This window comes from Epinephelus lanceolatus, chromosome 18 (assembly GCF_041903045.1).
Source record: "Epinephelus lanceolatus isolate andai-2023 chromosome 18, ASM4190304v1, whole genome shotgun sequence".
Taxonomy (NCBI): Eukaryota; Metazoa; Chordata; class Actinopteri; order Perciformes; family Serranidae; genus Epinephelus; species Epinephelus lanceolatus.
Window position 1 is genome coordinate 42251265 of NC_135751.1, and position 19856 is coordinate 42271120.

Sequence of the window (19856 nt, forward strand, 5' to 3'; positions counted from 1 at the left end):
ATCAAGTTTTTGTTTAAAGATACTGTCCACGTGTTTAATGTCTACAACTGAGCGGTCATTGGAGCGCTGACTCTCAGCAGACCACGGAGAGTAAGCTACTGAGAGACGGCCTTCGGATCAGTGTCGGAGCAGCAAGGCTGAAGGTTGATAAAATAACTAACTTCAATATCTCCTTTAAGGTGTCATTTCTAGGGGTTGCTTCACATTGTGGAACTATGCTTTGTACTAAATATGAATAAATATGTAAATATTTTCTAGATTTTGTATTTTTTTACATTTAAAATAGATTTGTCCATCAAGCTAGCTAACGTAGCTAGCTTGACCCCCTGGGCTCAGGCTTACCTTTCCTGTGGTCCTTCCTTGTTGGTCAGTGATGGAAATTCGGACGCGCAATCGCAACGAACGACGTTTGTGAACGCAAGGTTTGAAATTTGACTCCCGCACACACACTCAGCACACACTCCTGTGTGACATACCTCAGGCGGGGTTCGAACCCGCAGGTTGGCAGTTCTCTACGTTGGTGGTCGGCGTCCTTCACCACTGGACCGTCTCCGTTGATGATCAACACAATGAACCAGAGAGAGATGAAGATCAGACTGAAGCTGCACAAACTTCACCTTCATCAACCTGCAGAGAAACAAAGTTTACAGACTGAAACATGTCCTGGTGTTCTTTAACACTGTTGTAGAGGTTCTTTAGGTGGTTCTAGTGTTCCTTTAAGATGTCTCAGTGTCACTGAGGAGGTTACAGAGGTCCTGTGGGAGGTTGTAGAGGTTCTGTAAGATGGTCTAGTGGTCACTGAGGAGGGACAACTGGTCTTTAAACACAGTCCGCCAATCCCAAATGGATCCCTTACAGACTCGTTGACTCAAGCCCTAAGCCCTTACAGACATAGGACCAATTCCATTTCTTCCCTTTAGCCCTTGTCTTGGCCCTTCCCCTTGGTTTTCCTTGGTTTCCACTGAAGGTCTGTAAGGGCTTAGGGCTTGAGTCAGCGAGTCTGTAAGGGATCCATTTGGGATTGGGGGAATGAAACAGATTCACACTGAGAGAGTGAGAAACTTCAATTCTTGTGTGTGTGAGACTCAGTTTATCTCTGGAAGTCCTGACAGCTCAGCTGGTAGAGATGTAGTTTTACTGTGTCAAGGTTGTGAGTTCAAATCCCACTTTGCTGTTTGTATTTTCCTTCTGTCAACCATCAGGGGACATTTCATCAAGATATGTCTTATTGTGAAAGGTCTGTTTCATGAAGACACTCAGAGCTGATCAGAGTTCAGACTGATTTTATGTCTGTTTGAATCCATTTTCAAGTAAAGTGAAGTTACTGAGCACAAAGCAGAGGAGCGTCCTGTGTCTGGACATGGTGCAGCTGGTAGAGAAGCTGCTCCATAGTCAGAGGGTTGTGAGTTCAAATTCTTCCTGAACAGTTTGTCTCTGTGGAAGTTGCTGCCGTCCTGATGCAGTCAGGTCCTCTTCCTCTTTCATGTCAGATGTCTGAGACACTGAAGGAGGTCAAAAGTCAAACATGGCTCCACTGAGCAACGGCAGTGATCCAGCATGCACGCACTACCATCACCCTGAAACTGACTCAATCATTTTAAATGTCTTCAGTAACTTCCAGAGTCAATATCCTTTTGGAATGATGCACTTGCAGCTCCGAACCTTGAACAAACCAATCATAACATCTGAGCTTTGCCATTGCCAAAACTGTTGCTATTAAAGTGAAGAAGAGCAAATGTACCTGATTCAGCCAACAGATGGAGACACAGTCCATGACATTAAAGGCTGGGGGACTGAAATCTTAGATGTCAGCTGGGTATAAAACCTTACCCTCACCACCCGGATTTGTACTGCAACAGCAGCAGCAAAGACATGGTTAAGCTAGCTCAAAACAGTCTGCAACCTGACGATGTCTTCATGTGTTAAAATGTCCTGTGAAGCAATTGAATAGGAAAGGCAATGGGCAGGGCGGCCCCTCCCCCAGTACCGGGGGCACTCGAGCTCTAGAGGTTGATACAGTCAATAGTGTTAAAGCCAACTCAAAATTTTTACCTCAATTGAAAATGGATTCAAACATGAATCAGTCTGATCTCTCCAAGAGCACAAGTGAGATTTGAACCCACACCCTTCGGACAGTAAAAGTAGATCTCTACCAGTTGAGCTGTAAGAACTGTTTAGAGTAATGAGTCTCACACACACAAGACTTAAAGTTTCTTATTTTGTCAGTGTCAATTTGTTCCATTGTGTTTAAAGACCAGTTGTCCCTCCTCAGTGACCACTAGACCATCTTAAAGAACCTGTACAACAGTGTTAAAGAACACCAGGACATGTTTCAGTCTGTAAACTTTGTTTCTCTGCAGGTTGATGAAGGTGAAGTTTGTGCAGCTTCAGTCTGATCTTCATCTCTCTCTGGTTCATTGTGTTGATCATCAACGGAGACGGTCCAGTGGTGAAGAACGCCGACCACCAACGTAGAGAACTGCCAACCTGCGGGTTCGAACCCCGCCTGAGGTATGTCACACAGGAGTGTGTGCTGAAAATTTTAAACCTTGCGTTCACAAACATCGTTCATTGCAATTGCATTTCAATTTCCGAATTTCCATCACTGACCAACAAGGAAGGACCACAGGAAAGGTAAGTCTGAAAAAAGTACAAAGTAACATTGCAATCAAAACCCTTTAATTGATTTAAAAATGTATTTATTCATCTATTGAATAACCTGAAACAGGAAGTTCCACAATGTGGAGCAACCCTTAGAAATTCCACCTTGATAGAGATATTAAGGTGCTTCCACAGACTCCTGAGAGCTCAGCTGGTAGAGGAACTGCTCCACAGTCAGAAGGTTGTGAGTTCAAATCCCTCCTGAACAGTTTTTCTTATGTGATGTCTTAAACCATGCAGATAATCTATTACAATCCTTTGATACCCTACCCTACGTTGGTGGGCGGCGTCCTTCACCACTGGACCGTCTCCATCGCTGATCAACACAACGAACCTGCACCTGAACTTCATCAACCTGCAGAGAAACAAAGTTTACAGACTGAAACATGTCCTGGTGTTCTTTAACACTGTTGTACAGGTTCTTTAGGTGGTTCTAGTGTTCCTTTAGAATGACTCAGTGTCACTGAGGAGGTCACAGAGGTCCTTTGGGAGGTTCTAGTTCTGGTCCCGGTGTTGTTATGACGTTTCTGCTGTGATCTGTTTCTCCTCCCCTCGGAGTGTGAGTGAATGATGCAAGGCAGGTGGTGACTGCTGATTGGCTCACTCGAAGAGATTGCTCTCACTGGATTGGTCCAGCAGGTGACAGGAGACTTTTTGAAGCTCTTCCCTCCTTTACCTGTGCCAACAAAGCCCTGCATTCAGACTGTGTGTAGATTTGTTTGTAGGTAACTGCAGACAAACCAGTCGACTTTGTTCATGAGTGTGTTCAACTTGTTTACTTTGTGCTTCAGAGCCTTTTGACCAGTTTTGAGTTTGTGAATTGAGGTTTGTTTCACAGTTACTCTGTTGTGTTACTAGTTGGTTTTCTGGTATCTTTTGTTTGGTCACTGTGAAATAGAGCACTTTAAGAAGATTTGAGTCGCAGTGAAAAGCCGACTGTGTGTCGCCACGTTCTTTTCTCTTGTAGGAGTTTAGGTTAAAAAGTAGAACCTAGAAAGCCTTCATTGTCACTGCGCATGAATACAACAAAATTAGTTGTGACACTTAAGTGATGCATTCACAGGACATTCAGTGAATGTTTGTGCTACAGACTGTTCAGCTGACTCTGCAGGTGACAGAGGAGCTGATCACGTGACCTTCACCTGCATCATATATTTATATATATATATATATATATATATATATATACATATATATACACAAATTAGACAGTAAACCTGCTTATTTATAATTTTAATGTATCATCTGCATGCTCTCAGTTAGCCCTAACGAGTCAGTGTGATTCATAAAGACTCTCAGAGCTGGAAATCAGTCCTTACTGGACAAAAGTCGGCAGAGTTACACGCTTGGTTCTCCTTTTAGGACGATATCAAGGCATTTAGTCTCGGACCCGCCATTTAACATTTCTGTTTTATGGGCTGTAATTCTACGGAGCCCCTTAAAGGTCAAGTAGGGAGAATTTTTTTGGACTGACTTTTGCATCCCCTTGCAATACTTTTTGCGTTCCCTCGTAATAAATTTTGTGTTCCCTCGCAATATGTTTTGCGTTCCCTCACAATACTTTTTCATTACCTCGCAATACATTGCGTTACCTCGCAATACTTTCTGTGTTCCCTCGCATTACTTTGGCGTTCCCTCGCAATACTTTTGCGTTCCCTCGCATTACTTTTGCATACCCTCACAACACTTTTGTGTTCCCTCGCAATAAATTTTGCGTTCCCTCGCAATAGTTTTGCATTCCCTCGCAATAAATTTTGCGTTCCCTCGCAATAGTTTTGCATTCCCTCACAATACTTTTGCGTTCCCTCGCAATAGTTTTGCATTCCCTCGCAATAAATTTTGCATTCCCTTGCAATAAATTTTGCGTTTCCTCGCAATAAATTTTGCGTCCCCTCGCAATACTTTTGCGTTCCCTTGCAATACATTTTGGGTTCCCTCGCAATCCTTTTGTGTTCCCTTGCATTACTTTTGCGTCCCCTCACAATAGTTTTGCAATCCCTCGCAATAAATTTTGCGTTCCCTTGCAATAAATTTTGCGTCCCCTCGCAATACTTTTGTGTTCCCTCACAATACTTTTGCGTTCCCTCATAATACTTTTTTGTTCCCTCGCAATACTTTTGCATTCCCTTGCAATACTTTTGCGTTCCCTCGCGGACGCAAAACTCATTTCAAAAAAAATCTCCAACTTGACCTTTAAGGGACTCTGTATAATTCAGACTACAGACTCTTGGTGCTGTTTGCAAGTTTTAAAACTCTGGTCTTATTATTGATGTTTATTGACACAAAAGTATTTGAGTCAAAATGACTCAGTTTGTATTTTCCTGTCACTGTATTGGCGGCTCAAGAAGACGTGATGTGTCATAGAGTGGAGCAGAGACAAGCTTGTTTCTCTTTAACATGAAAGGATGTGAATATGAGGCACAGCACATCAGGTTCATCTCTGCCTTTGACGTAAAACCTTTTCATGCTCTTCTTCATGGGATGCGTCTGTACTGAATCACTTCCACTTCCTGCTTCAGACACGTACAGTTCAGTGTTCTCAACATGCACAGCGCTTTAATTCCAATTATTCTCCTGCTCTTCTGGATCGAAGGTAAATCAGCATATTTGTTTTTGCTTCATCACTATAAGTTTGATCGTATGGCTTTATCTTAATTTAACTCTTCTTGCTCTTCTCTGCAGGAATATCACCAAATGAAAGTCACAGTGTTCGTCAGACTCCAGCCGATCTGCTGTGGGAGACAAAGTCAAAAGTCAAACTGACCTGCAAACACAGCGTCAACAACTACGACACTGTTTTGTGGTATCGGCGCACAGGAGAAGACTCTACTTTAAAGCTGGTCGCTTTCACAAGTTACACAAGAGTTCAAGTTCTTGAGGAGGGCTTTGAGGGCAGCTTTAACGTCAGTGGAGACGGTGAGAAGGAGGCTTTCCTCCATCTGCTCAGACTGAGGCATCCTGAAGACAGTGGGCACTATTTCTGTGCAGCGTACAGTCGCACAGCGATACAAAGCGCCAGACTCCCCAACAAAAACCCTCCAGCACACCTGCAGAAAACCACATGAACAGGCACCCTGAAGAGCCGGCTGCTCAGCGGGAGGAGCTGAGGAGGTGACAGCACAAACACAGCAGCATTCTGACGTCATACTCAAACAGTTTGGCAGAGATTCAGCTGGTTGATAACTCAACTTTATGTTTTGTCTTTTATGAGAATAATTACTCATGCTTGGTGGAACTTGGGGACTTAAAGACATCGCCTCTCATTTATCAATCAAACCTACCAACCAGCTCAGGTCAGTCAGCTCACGTAGGGTTTTCATGTCATTCTATGAAAGGCGCTATATCAAATAATTTATTTATTATTATTACATAAAATAGATTATGATCCTCATGCAATATGCTAATTAAATCAGTAAAGGACGGAAAATAATTCCACCAAAGTTTAGACTCAGCCAGTAGATGGAGGTAGAGCTCATGGTTCAGTGTTTTCACTGCCACAATAAACAACTGAAGGATTAAACACAAGTGCTGTCTGGAGAAGATTATATCAGGTAGGAGTGGGTGGGATAAAGAGGTGTGACCAGTGAAGATGTCACTTCCTGTGTGCAGCTGCTGCACAAAGAGTCACACTCTTGTCTTTTCCTGCTCACCTCTTTTCTTAGCTGTCTCAGAAATAGCAGCAGTGATGCTGTACAGAGCTCCCGTCAGTCAGACCGAGCTGCACAGCTGCTCTCAGACTCACAGAGATGGAGGCTGAGATACGAGACAGCCGGGTGGGGGAAGGAGAAACAGGAGAAGTCAGGTTTTTGTGTAATGCTTTTTCGCTGTGAGGACAGGGGGGGCACGGTGATACAAACCAGCACAGCCACTGTACAAAAACCTCCTCCTGCATTTAACACACTCACTGTGGAGCGCTACCTGTGACCCAGTAGCTGAAGCTACTCTGGACATGGAGCTAAACTCACTGGTCTGGGTAAGTCGGTGCTCGCACAACTGCACTTCATCATGACGATGAAGGATCAGATTTGTCTGAAGACTTTGAGAGATGATCCAAACCAAGACGACCAGTTGAGCTACGTGTTTCAGTTGAATATTGTATTTTGGGATATTTGAAATGTCTTAAGATTCTCAAAGCAAATTTCCAAAACATGCAAAGACTCCTGAGAGGATCTAGTGATCTGGTCACCTTCAAAACAAACGATGATATCAGAGCGGAGCACAGAGACATGTTTGTGTCACAGGCTGAGAGCTCTGTGATGATTCGCCGAGGCTCGTTTTGGAGCTGGAACTAAACTGACCGTGTTGGGTAAGAAAATCGGCAGCAACACATCAAACTGAGTGTTTCACTGTCAGTTTATCAGACAGACTGTGCAGCTTTAAGGTGATTTTATTTGGTGTCAGTAGATGTAATATTCACCCTTTAAATTGTGGAAGAAGTGGCGGCATGTGCCGGTCTTGTTTCGGTCCTGAGCTGCTCTAAAGCAAACTGCTGCGGCGACAAAAGAACAAGCTGTTTGTCCAAATGATTGCTCTCAGTGTGACTGATTGTGAAGCTAACTTTGGGACGGAAAGCAAAGTGACTTATACCTGAGGCAGTAAGGTTAAAAACAATACATCAGCTGTTCTATGTAATATTTTTAAAAATATAATTCAAAGCTCAGTTTGATATCTGTGAGGGACGTGTTGAGGTTTTATTCTCTAAAACTGTCGGGAAATTTTTATGTTTATTTTACAGATTGAATTTGGCTCTGCCAGAAAATTATGAGCATCAAACACTTAATTTCCTTAATTCTGTTGATTTTAAACACTGCTTTGATCTCTTTCTGCATCAATTTATGGTGTAAACATCTTCAATTTTGTCAAAATAAAAGACAAATACAAGTGTTCTAAATATTAAGGGGAGGCGTGTCCCCTGAAATCTACACCTCTGCATATGCAACTGTTGGAATACAAAAAAAACAAACAAAAAGAAGCTGAGCAGAGTGTGTCAGTTGATCATATGAACACTGTTTTAGATAATGAGGACAGGTAAAGGGGACACATTTGAAAATTAGTTGCAACCAATGAATGTCTCGTTCAACCATGAGAAAACCAGCTGAGTCTGTCATACGATGTGCAATGACAAGAAGGAAAAAGAGATCCAAGGACAAATCTAAAAAGGCTACTGTATGCTGCATTAACTCTTGCACTCCACCCCCATTCTGTAGCAAAAACGCCTAAAATGACATACCCAAATTAAAATGACTGTAGCTTCTGAACCGCTCTGACTACATGCATGCATGAGGTCTTGCCAGAAAGAAAACTCTCTGAAGTTTCTTGTGAAAGTGTCAAAAACACTCTAGGTGATACAGAGACAGAGTAATGGGCCTCTGAAGTCAGTAAAAAGTTGAAGATTTTGCCTAAAATAAAATAAAAAATGATTTTCAGGATGAATAACTGTCTGTGGCTTCATCTGAGCAGGTAAATGACACTGTGGGGCTGTAGGCACACTATCAATGAACACTTGTTTCAAATTTGAAGAAGACTGCTCAAAGTATGACCATTCTACAGTGTTTTTACCATGAAAAGATCCAGGCGGAGCTCCAAATGACAAGTGGGTCACTCTGCTTCAAAACAGTACTATCAGTGATCAAACAACACTCAGCCAGCTTCAAACATTGTACCTTATTGAAATCAGGTGTGATTATGATAGCTGATGTTGTTTATGACACAGAAACACCATAAAATATCACCAAATAAAGCCATATGAAACGTGAAAGTTATGATCCCACTTTCTAGACGGTATATCTCAGCCAAAAATAGTGGTAGGAGTGAGACTCTTACCTTTTATAAACCAGCTAAGTCCCCGCTAACAGCTCCACATAAGATCGCGAGTAATCCTTTAACTTTTCCTGTCGAGAAAGGCCATGACATGACTTGTCACCAATCATCGCGATTTTGGACTTTGTGTGTTTAGGCTGCTCTGGTGCGAAATACATAATAAATAAAAGAAAAACAATGTTATTTTTGAAAAGTCAAGAGCTTCCTGAATCCGGCAATACCAAACATCACATGGTTTGATGATGTAGTGCGCCTGGGAGATACCATTAAACAGAGGAGGGGGGGAGCGAGGACGTCGGCGTCCTGGCGGAGTTAGAGAGGTTAAATGCGGGAAATGTTAGTTTGAGCATTTCAATAAACATCTCTCAAAGTTGTAAAGCAAGTTTCTTTCTGATAGTATATATTTCTGAAGTATAAAACACTGTCTAGATCAGTAAATAGCACAAATAATTTTCAAATACTAGAATTCAAAACAATTTCGCCACATATCTATACATACATATATATATATATATATATATATATATATGTATAGTTAACTTTTAAATATTAAGTAATTGTATTATATTATACTAACAGCATGAACAACAATTCCTAAGAGTGATCAGTTTTGTTGAAAATCAAAGGTCTCTTTTTGTACAAAGACACAGAAGAATCCATTAAATGAACATTTTCATTCCATAAAACATCTCCGCCATATCTGATATAAAACTGACCGCAGGATGTTTTATACAAACAAAGATTCAGAGCTTGTTCAGTTGTGTATTTATGGACTTGTGAGTTAGTAACAAAATAATATCTACAACTACAGGGTAAATCTGTAATCTTATATTTCACTTTAAAAAACAAATGAATATTGATGAATATCAAACAATATTAATGTCAAAAATAGCCACTAACTGCAGTTTAAAAAAGGGAGGTGCCCCAGGCTCTGTTTTGTACCAAAAGCCATTCTGTAAGATTTAGTTTTATTCATTAGTCATTTTTTAGATTAGAGACAGTTTTGTTTGATGTAAACACCAGATTGTAGGGAAGTTTGTGTTTGTCAGAAATAGAGTTTAGAGACGTATATCACTGTATCATCTGCATATAGACGAACCGAGCAGTTAGAACAAATTAGAAAAATTGAGTTTAGCTGTGTCCCCCTGTTTCCAGTGTTTATGCTAAGCTAAGCTAACCAGCTGCTGTCTCTGGCCACATAATTATTTTGCAGACATGAGAGCAGTATCATCATCATGCTTCTGTCAAGAAAGGCAGTTAGTGTATATCCCAAAATGTGGATCTAATGATTTGTCTCTTTTGTCACCACAGATTCAAAGCGCACCGTCACCCCACCGACAGTCAGAGTCCTTCCACCTTCACAAAATGAGTGTCAAAACAACAAAGACAAGAAAAACAAGAAGACATTGGTGTGTGTGGCCTCTGGTTTCTACCCGGACCATGTGAGTGTATTCTGGCAGGTCGACGGGGTGAATGTCACAGATGGCGTGGCGACTGACGGCACTGCCCTATGGGAAGAGGAACATTACAGCATCAGCAGTAGGCTGAGGGTCCCGCTCAGTGATTGGTTCACACCAGGCAGGAGGTTCAGCTGCAGCATCGGCTTCTTCAACGGGAGCCAGACTGTGTCCACGTCGCACTGGGTCGAAGGTGTTAAAGGTTTGTTTATTTGTGTCTCAGAGGAACATCAACATGTTTTTGATGATGTCAAAGTCGTGACTGCACTGAAATAAAAACTTTGTTTTCTGTCAGGACCAGGAGCTGCAGCTATCAGAGGTAAATATGGATATGAACCCACAACCTCAAAGCTTTGACACAACTCAGACACGTCATTAAAATTATGCTTCTTTTTTTTTTTTTGGCAGAGAAATATTTGAGGGTCGTGCACGCTGCCTTGCTGTCCTACGTTGTTCTGATCGTCAAGAGCATCGTCTTTGGAGTCTTTGTGGTGTTTCTGGTGTGGAAGCTTCAGGTTCGTCCAACATGAGTCATTGATGTGTCACTGTACCACATATATGTGTATACATATAATATAATTTAAATGAAGGTGCTCATGGTCAGACAGCGCATTAAAGGAACAGTGTGTCAGATTTAGGGGGATTTCGTGACGTCTAGCATCAGCTGAAACTTCTCCTGGTTAGAATTCCTTCAGTGTTCATTGTTCAGCTGAATTATCCAAAAAGGTCTCTTCCTCTCTAACAAATGGACCAGCTGATTTTAGCTGGTTTAAAAAAACACTGAATGAAGCAGCAGGTAGATATCAGTGTTTTTTATGTTGTTCACACCAAATGTGATGCAAGTTTTTGTGTCACCTTACCCCCACAAGTTTGAACGCTAGAATATTTTGTGTTGACTCGCATCATATGCATGTGAAATCACTGAATAGATGAATGAACTTCAGCCGGTACGTCCTCCCAGGAGGATCTCAACTCTGATTGGCCATCGCATCGCGAACTGATCGCTGAGGTTCAAATTTTTCAACTCTTGCAAATTAGCCCATGACGTTAAATCATGTTACTCACCTAATTCACGCTGCTTAATCCGCATTTTTTGTGTCATTCATGTTGCGTTAGTCGTGTCCATCATGGCACCCAGTGGGTTGGTAACATGTTATATTACTTCAGTACTGTTCAAACGTATATTACCGTCACCGCTAACACTGCTTGTACACACTTTGTCTCTTTTTATACCATGTTACCAACTTCTCGTCTTAATCTGTGACTTCTTTCTCCTAAAAAAGTTTAATTTCGTAATATTTGAACTTTATTCTCGAAATCTAAGATTTTTTTTTTCTGTAACATGGCCCTAATCTTTGTTCGTGCTTCAGTGAAGCAGGTGTTGGTGTTATTAATAATGATATTATTTTTTAATAAATCACTTACGGTGTGTCTTTCTCTCTCTCTCTGTCTGCTGCACAGGGCTCATCTGGAAAACACAAGGACTGAGAGCTGAGCAGCACACACCAGATTCTTTGACTTTCTATAAATGCTTTGCTTCCAGTGCTCATTCATCTCGTCAGTCTGCACAAGTTACAGGGTTCCCACAGTTATGAAATTCCTGGATAAGTTATTAAATTAGAAAAGTGTTTTCTAGGCCTGGAAATGGTTTGGAAAAGTTTGGAATAAACATTGTTTTGACTGTAGTTTAAGTATGTACATAAAAAATTCCCAAATCCTGTTCAACATTAAGTGATATATGCTCCTTTTATTACCAATTTATAATCTAGTGCTGATACACAGACCAGACCAGCAGCGCATCATCGCCAAGGTCACTCCCCCTTTGTGGGAAAGAAATATTATGGAAAAGTTCTAAAATTAATAAAATGTGTGGGAACCCTGTTAGCATTGATTTGATCTCCATTGCTAACTGATATTTTCCATCATGTCTGTTGGTGTCGGTGTTTGTGAAGTGCTTCATGCTGAATATAAATCTTAATAAAAGTTTGTCAGAGGAGACCGACTGTACGGCATCGTTATTCCTCATTAGAGTCCGTCTAAAGTAAGACGTTGTTGATGTTCTCACCTGTCAGATCACACAGTCTTTATCCACTGTCGGCAGTTAACGTGCTTGTTGTGTCAGTTTCCGTAAAGACAGGAAGACGCCGCCCACATATCTCAGTCTGCGGGTATTTTTAGCAGCTTGCTTATCAGTAGTTTTTCTGAGAATTCAACCTTTTGTCTCTGACGTGTGTTTTTCATCTACAACACAAAGTCCTGGCTCAACAAACTGGGTCATCTGGTTTGCAACATGAGACCCACCAGGCCGCCGGTGTTCTAGCTAGAACAATGATACTGGTGTCATACGAAAGTAGAAGAACAAGAACACTGAAGGCCTCTACAAGACGGAACAGAGCCACCTCTACAGTATATTCTGAGGAGGCTGAGGTCCTTTAACATCTGCCGGACAATGCTGAGGATGTCTCATGAGCCTTTGGTGTCCTGTTTGCTGTTGGGTGCTGGAGCAGCAGGTTGAAGGCAACCTAGGAATTGCTGCCATATCTTATGACACATAATTGATCATGTGAATGTGCATCATATACTTCATATACTTCCATCAGAATGTTCTGAGTCCCTGTACACTCTAAACCTGTAAAATTTGAACAGGCGTATAACTAAAACAAAATGTTTATTACAGATTTATGACGAGAAAAATCGACACACAGCGCTGAGCTGCATCTCAAATTAATCCTCAGGTTCCCAGTTTTCAGATGATGTAAACCACGTCTATGTGGCATCTACTGTCGACCTGCTGTCTCCCCATAAAGATCCCTTGTTTCCTGATTAACTTTCTGATTTCAGTCACTTTCAGAACAGAAGTAAACGTTGACATGTGAGTCGACCATGGCTCATAACAACAGGAAGTCAGAGTTCTCGTCTCTGAACAGGAGAGGAGAGGATGTGGTCACAGAGCGACGTCTTTGTGCAGAGACACGAAGAAGCTGCCGTCCTCCTCTTCACCACAACCTCTGCATACGACACCTGCATCTGTGCAACGACCCGCACCCTGAACGCCTCTGCAGCAGACAGCTGTGTGTGTGTCAACTGAAGGTCCAGGATGACCTGCAGCTGTCTGAACATCACAGCGTTCGCTCTGTCACAGTCACACAAGTTACGCTGTTGAACTGCTTTTCAGCATTTCTGTGTCCTACTATATAAAAACTATGTTACTACTAACATTAGAGCTCATAGCATCAATGCTGTTTCTTTCACCCCAGCGGTGAGGTCACTACGTCCCATGTTCCACCTCAGGATGTATGGACATTATCAGTCAGGTGTCTCCACCTGCTGGACGGTGAGGACTGTTACAACACTGACTTCAGCTCTTCACTGAACGTCAACACTGATTCAGCTGAATTCCTGCAGTCAGTGTTCATGCACATTAACTTAAAACTGACCCGAACGCCACAACAAACATGTCGGTAAAATACAAGAAATTCAAAAACAAATGTGATTTTATTTTACTGTAGATTTCTATGGAGCCCCTTAAAGTTCAAGTTGGGAGATTTTTTTTTTTTTGACTAACTTTTGCGTTACCTCGCAATACTTTTGCGTTACCCTGCAATACTTTTGCGTTACCTCGTAATACATTGCGTTACCTTGCAATACTTTTGTGTCACCTCGCAATACATTGCGTTACCTCGCAATAACTTTTGTGCCCCCTCGCAATAGTTTTGCATTCCCTTGCAATAACGTTTTGGATTCCCATGAGCCACCACTGTCACTTCCTCTTAGATGCCCGCATTGATCAGTGACCAACATAAACTTGTATAAACCTGGTGAGATCTCCTTTTAAACTGTAGTGTTGTTATTATTGTCTTTCATGCCGTTGTAAGTAGCTTACTTAATTAGGTTCGGGAACCTAATTAAGTAAGCTCCTGGGAACAGGGAACGCCAAATTTATTGCAAGGTAACGCAGAAAGTATTGCGAGGGGACGCAAAAGTCAGTCCAAAAAAAATCTCCTGACTTGACCTTAAAGGGGCTCTGTAGATTTCAACAGATGCATACATGCAACATCAACACAGTAACTGAGATAAGAAACAGAAACATCAGGGTGATTTTAAAGCCAAATATTACAGCTGTGTAAATCAATATTTTTATGACATCACTGAATAAGAGCCACTTTTTTTTTCTTTTTATTACTCAGGAGTTTATGAAAACCAAAACAGATATTTAAAAACAATAATGAACAATAATGAACCTTTAATCCTCCTGAGACCTTCAGCTTTAGTTTGGTACACATGTCTAATGTCTCACAGCTGTTTGGGATCAGTCGGACCTGATGAGTCTAAAAACTAAACGCTGTTTTTGAACAGGAAGTAAGATGTCCTCAAATGAGGACATTGGGTTAATCTTATTAATTACAAGTGTGTCATAAAGTATAAATCCGTTTATTTCAATGTCTGTTGTGCAAAAACTAAATTTCAAATAATACAACATCTCTAAAAGTCTGTGATTTGTTCATTTAGAAACTCTGCATGAATTTTCCATGTTCCATAATGTTTTGTCTGCAGGAACAGTCTGACGTCCCAAACTGGACAATAATAAAGTGATATATATATATCGATGAACACTGAAAAAAGTTTCAAGTGGTTGTAATCTGTAATCCTCACCGCTAGACGCCATTAACATCTCGTGAAATCTGACACACTGAACCTTTAAATGTCGAACAAAAAGAAAAGAAAACACTTTAAGTTGTCACATATAAACGTTTGGTCATGGACTTTCTACATCGAGATATGATGTGCAAGGTACCCTGAGTGTGTGTACAGTCGCTGTACAGGCAGAGTTTTTGTTTCTGTCACAGATCCAAAAATCTGTGCAGTAAATAATGAGAAAACTGCTGTTATCGTACTTTATCTTAAAGACAGGCTCCCTGGTATTCAGGGCAAACAAGATCTGTCAGACACTTGCTGCTGCTTGATAATGTCACTTCTTTGAGCGCACGGTAAAACGACTCAGATGAGTGAATCAACATTTTTATCAACTCCCCAGCTGGCAACGCACGTCAGTATGACGTCAGAGAGACATTGGACTCTTGCGTTGGACAGATGTTGAATTTTGGTCGGATTGACCACGCGCAGGTATTCAGCGACTTCGGAGTGAGACCGAGTTGGAAAGTTTGACACTTTAAAAAAGGAAGAAAACATCAAGTAGATCTGGAACCTTTGAATAATCAAACAGCATAAAGTCATAGCTTATAAAATACACAGCAGGTGTCTGTGTGTTGGCTCTCATTAATCCCAGAGGAGGCAGCAGAGCAACAGAGCGAAGGCCACACTGTCCAGAGACACTCTGCAGCCTGCAGAGGGGGGCACAATGTCCCTGCTGTGTCCCAGGCTGGGCAGTGGACAGGAGCTATACTTCCCTCCCAGCGTGGACACACCCTCAGTCGCCAGCAGGACACCAGAGAAGGTGATAGTGTTGGAGATGGTGCTGGCCCAGGCGCAGCTTCCCACTTCCTGCTTCACCCACACCTGGTCGCCTTTCTTCAGCTCCTTCATGTAGTAGCAGGTGTTGAGGGTTGTGTCAAGACCAGACACCTGGAGGACAGGAGGGGAAGATTGTTCTGTTACTCAGCTTTATCTCAAAATCAGCCAACCCTTTCCAGTAGACCCTCAAAGTTTTTACCAGAGACAACAAATTAGTTTGTCTAATTTTGGTTTGGTTTTTGGTTTCAACCAAACCGAATGGTCTCCGAAATGGGACAATCTAGTCTGCGAAGATTTCCCAGTTTTATCAGTTCTCGCCTCAACCCGTTAGCATTCCTGTTACCTAGCAACCAGCTGTGTTTAAAGAAAGAGGGAGTAAGCTAGTAAGTCAGTTAGCTGTAAAATATGGACCCAGAGATTGTTATTTTATTTAATCCTTGAGGAGATGATTCACCGCCAGAGATACCGCCGTTTTCTTATTCAATTAAGACTGTTTAAGCTGTGTGCTTTTAGCTAAGAGTAATATTAACAAGAGTTAACCGTTAGCTACTCAACCACTGTTAGTGAACGTAACATATGATCATCACCAGCGCTCAATGCATCTTGGGATAGGCTGGGCCTCGAAGGATTTTGGTGCATTCTTTTGTACTCGGAGGTCGGAAGTTGGAAGTGGGAATGACGTCACCTCCGAGTTGACAACAGTTTTTGCATACTAGTTGACAACGGTGGACAAGTTGGAAAAAAACATGGACGCCCGCAAGAAAGCCTTTGTTGCTCTTACACTTTGGGAGTATAGACAGCTTCAAAACCATCATGCACTCCAACTGATGAACGCTGCAGGTGAGGCTGACCTGATGTAAAACAAATAAGATAAAATTGCTATAAACAGTACTTTAGCAGAGTGTTGACTGACTATGTATGTGACCGGCAGCCATCTTGAATGCGTAAGTCGGGGTTGATGCGGTTGCTCCGAGTTTCTGAGTTGGAAATCCGATCTCAGGGCGCGTTCAAGTTTAAACTTCCCACTGGGAACTGGGAATTTCGAGCCTCCGAGTACAACACGAACGCACCATGAGTCCGTTGCACCCTCCAAATTCTGGGAAAGAGGCTGCATTTGAAGGAGCCTTTGAATTGGGACGGCCTTGGTCGCGCCAATGTGACGCAATCTGTCTTCAAATGCTGCCTTTGAAGGCTGCAGCCGCTGAATTGAGACACAGCTACTCTGGGAAACACCTATGCTAAGATAGTTCATTACAAGATGGTCAGTAACGCCATTATCAGACTGGAAATAGAAGATCCTCCAATAACCTACAGGTCTGCTGTTTGGAGCCACTTTGGTTTCGATATGAATGAGGACGATGGTGAGACTGAAAACACACCGAGCCAAAGAAAGAGCCGCCGCACAGCTACAGACTCTCATCAGCAGCACAGTAAAGCCGAATTCAGACCAAAGATTCAAGACGAGATGAGTTCAAACAAACAACTGCTGTCAACGCTCCGTTCTGTAACGTTGTAAAAAGCTGCCGGTTCACACCAGGGCCTTGTATTTCAATGAACTGTGCAACCAACAGCTTAAGTTTTGACCGCCTGCTCTGACCTGAAGCAAAGTTAAAAAAACACCTGCTCCCATGAGATTTGTGTGGGTCCCACGTCATGCTGCAGCCCTCTGATGTTATCTGTATCTGTATTTTTAGAGTCTAGTTCAGTTTTGTGTACCTGAGCGATGCAGGACATGCTGTGGACCCCGTTGACCATGAAGCGCCAGGAATTGTCGTGGTCTCCGCGGCACAGCTGGGCAGCAAACACAAACTGGTAGATGCCAGGGACAGGTGCGGTGAACACTCCCGTGTCGTTGTTGTAGCCCGAGCCCTGGTTCACCACCACCTGGTTGAAGATGACTGGGTTGTACAGGATGTCTCTCAGAGAGCCCTGGAAGGCTGCGTAAAAGAGAACAGCGCCTCCTGGGACACAGAGTCACATCTCAGTCAGGTGTGTTTCCATGTCATGTTGCACAACACATGAAATGCTGGTTTTAAAGAGAGAGTTTTTGAAGTGGGGTTGTGTGACTGACATCGACTGTAGGTCACACACTGACTGTGGATAGGTACCTCACACAACCCCACTTCATCTCTCTGTCTCAGACACATGGATACAAACACACCTTGTTGTCTGGCTGCTCTCTGACGAGGGATCTGTGGAGAGAGGCAGAGACCAGAGGTTATGTTCAGTCAGTGTAACGTCCAGAATACATGAGGCACGGATGCACAGCGACATGTAGTCAGTCTGTGTAGAGAGAAGGTCAGGAGGTGGACGAGTCAAACAAACACAGGACTTTCACCCCGCAGACTACTGCTTGTGTCCTGTGTAAAACTAAAAGTCAGTGTGGACTTCTTTTAACTTCACCTGTTTGGGACATAATTACGTAACTTTATGAGAAACTCATGTCTGTCTGTAACAAGCATCATTTTTTTTTACCAAAAACGTGATCTTTTTCTGAACCTAACAAAGCATCCTGGTCTCACTCCGAAGTCATCAAAAACCAGCCGGTTGCTGTTAGTGTCAGGGTAAACGCAGCATGCCAACAACAAAACTTAAGGCGGCGGAAGTCTGAGTAGGGTGGGCGAGAGAGGTGCTGGATGTATCCAACAACCACCGACTTTCATCAGGAGGTCAGTGTTCACTTCCTGTAAGATTCTAAAGCCAAACCCTGTTTGTTTGTCCTAAACCCAACCACATGTGTGTGTTGGCTAAACGTAACAACCAAACATGTGACGAGGTCGCAGTGAGAATGCGCTGAACAAAGTAGTTTTGGCGCCTAAACTCAACAGTGCCGCTGCCACGTAATGTGGTTTTAGGAATTTCTGGTCATTTCACCTAATTCTGTGTGATTACATTGGGTCAAGGGTCAAAGGTGAGTTCACTTACTGAGTGCACCGGGCCGGCTTCGACCAAACCGGTCACACATAATGCCGTCAGAATAACAACAACAGGACGAATCTGTGAGACAAAGAAACCAAAAACTGTAACCGGAAAACATCTGACACATTAAGGAGCAGACAGACAGTTAGACGGACAGACAGACAGACAGACAGACAGACAGACAGACGGACAGACAGACAGACAGACAGGTACCTCGGTGGAGCTCATCTTCCTGCTGAGGGTTATTCAGCTCTGATACACTCTGCCAGGATCCTGTTGAAGTGTCTCTGTGCTCAGCAGACAAAGTCCACCTGCTGCTCTGTTACAAAATCTGTTTGACTAACTCATGCCTACCACACACACACACACACACACACACACACACACACACACACACTGTTAATGTTGACAGCTATTTTAGATGTAGTCTGAGTCTTCAGTTGAAAATGTTTATTAGTTTAATTATCCGGTGGCGCGGCTCTGCAGCGACCCGGGCTCGTGCTACTTTTTCTTGCACTTTAGACGTCTCTGTATGTTTCTGTGTTGTGATTGTTAAATGTAGTCCATGTCTGTTTTATGTGATAGAACTGTCATTGTGATGATGTTTTTATCTTGTCCTGTGAAGCAATGAAATGTAGCACTGTGCCCAAGATGGATTTCCCATAGGGGACAATAACGTTTACCTTACCTTATCTAAAGTCACATTTTAGTCGATGAAAATTTCAAATGTCTTTGACTTTCGACTTTTTGTCCTGATGTATTCTGTCTCTTTTTTTACCTTTAAACTCATCCTCCTGGATGAGTTTAAAGGTAAAAAAAAACATGTTAATTATGCTATAATTAACACTTATATAGTCTTATTAATGGTAATGAGCTTATTCTGTCTTATAAGTGCTCATTAACTGTTAATTGGTGCTTATTAAGCATTAATTAACGCTTATTACAGTACCTTAATATAAAGTGTTATCCAGTAATATATCAAAGAAAAACTTGACATGAGGTGATTTTTCAAAGACAATATGTTTGAAGGACTGAGGTGCAACAAGAGCTGTTTTTGCTTCCTGAAAACGACACGTTTATGTTGCAGTGATGATAGAGCCCCCTAATGGCTGCAGTTATGATGACGGGGGCAAAGGATGAAGTCAGGTGACGTTATTATAAAGTCTGCACAGGGAGGAAGGCGTGGACGATGGATGGGTCAACAAAACGTAGGACTTCAGCTGAAGATCACTGTTTGTTTCCAACCAAAATCAACGTTTTTCTTGGAGATCCTGTAGCAGTTGTCATTGTCACTGTTGGGTCTGTGCGTGAACGTACTCGGTGTGATGCCAGAGTTTAAAAACAATGATGACAGTAACACAAACAGGAGCTGCTGCTGTTCCTCCAAACAGTCCGGAGCAGTGTTGTCCTCAGAGCGGGAGCACTGACACTGTTCAGGTCAGAGGCTGCAGGAAACAGTTTGTCCTCAGATCTGCTGAAACAAAAACAGTCCGTCACAGACCTGTGACCCAGTGAGATGAACCTGGC

The 19856-nt window shown here is 42.4% G+C and overlaps 2 protein-coding genes across 2 annotated transcripts; one reads left to right on the forward strand and one right to left on the reverse strand.

The window, feature by feature from the left end:
• Positions 1-6610: 6610 nt before the first annotated feature.
• LOC117268720 (T cell receptor beta chain MC.7.G5-like) lies at positions 6611-11940 on the forward strand. The gene is made up of 6 exons (XM_078161062.1): positions 6611-6634; positions 6931-6967; positions 9793-10140; positions 10234-10257; positions 10347-10453; positions 11400-11940. The coding sequence occupies exons 1-6, from the start codon at positions 6611-6613 to the stop codon at positions 11424-11426; spliced, it is 567 nt and encodes a 188-aa protein (XP_078017188.1). The 3' UTR covers positions 11427-11940.
• A 2151-nt stretch (positions 11941-14091) lies between these two features.
• Positions 14092-18673, reverse strand: LOC117268886 (complement C1q-like protein 4). Its single transcript, XM_033645630.2, has 5 exons — positions 18543-18673; positions 18336-18407; positions 17572-17602; positions 17127-17371; positions 14092-15521 (listed from the first exon to the last, which is right to left on the reverse strand). Exons 1-5 carry the CDS (start codon positions 18555-18557, stop codon positions 15216-15218), a joined length of 669 nt encoding a protein of 222 aa, XP_033501521.1. The 5' UTR covers positions 18558-18673; the 3' UTR covers positions 14092-15215.
• Between the last annotated feature and the right edge of the window lie 1183 nt (positions 18674-19856).

Coding starts and splice junctions, on each gene's coding strand:
- LOC117268720 (XM_078161062.1), top strand. CDS start 6,611: ATGGAGCTAAACTCACTGGTCTGG. Junction 6,635..6,930: donor AGCTAAACTCACTGGTCTGG/GTAAGTCGGTGC, acceptor TGATTCGCCGAG/GCTCGTTTTGGAGCTGGAAC. Junction 6,968..9,792: donor AACTAAACTGACCGTGTTGG/GTAAGAAAATCG, acceptor TTGTCACCACAG/ATTCAAAGCGCACCGTCACC.
- LOC117268886 (XM_033645630.2), bottom strand. Junction 17,603..18,335: donor AAGCCGGCCCGGTGCACTCA/GTAAGTGAACTC, acceptor CTCTCTCCACAG/ATCCCTCGTCAGAGAGCAGC. Junction 17,372..17,571: donor GAGAGCAGCCAGACAACAAG/GTGTGTTTGTAT, acceptor TCTGTGTCCCAG/GAGGCGCTGTTCTCTTTTAC.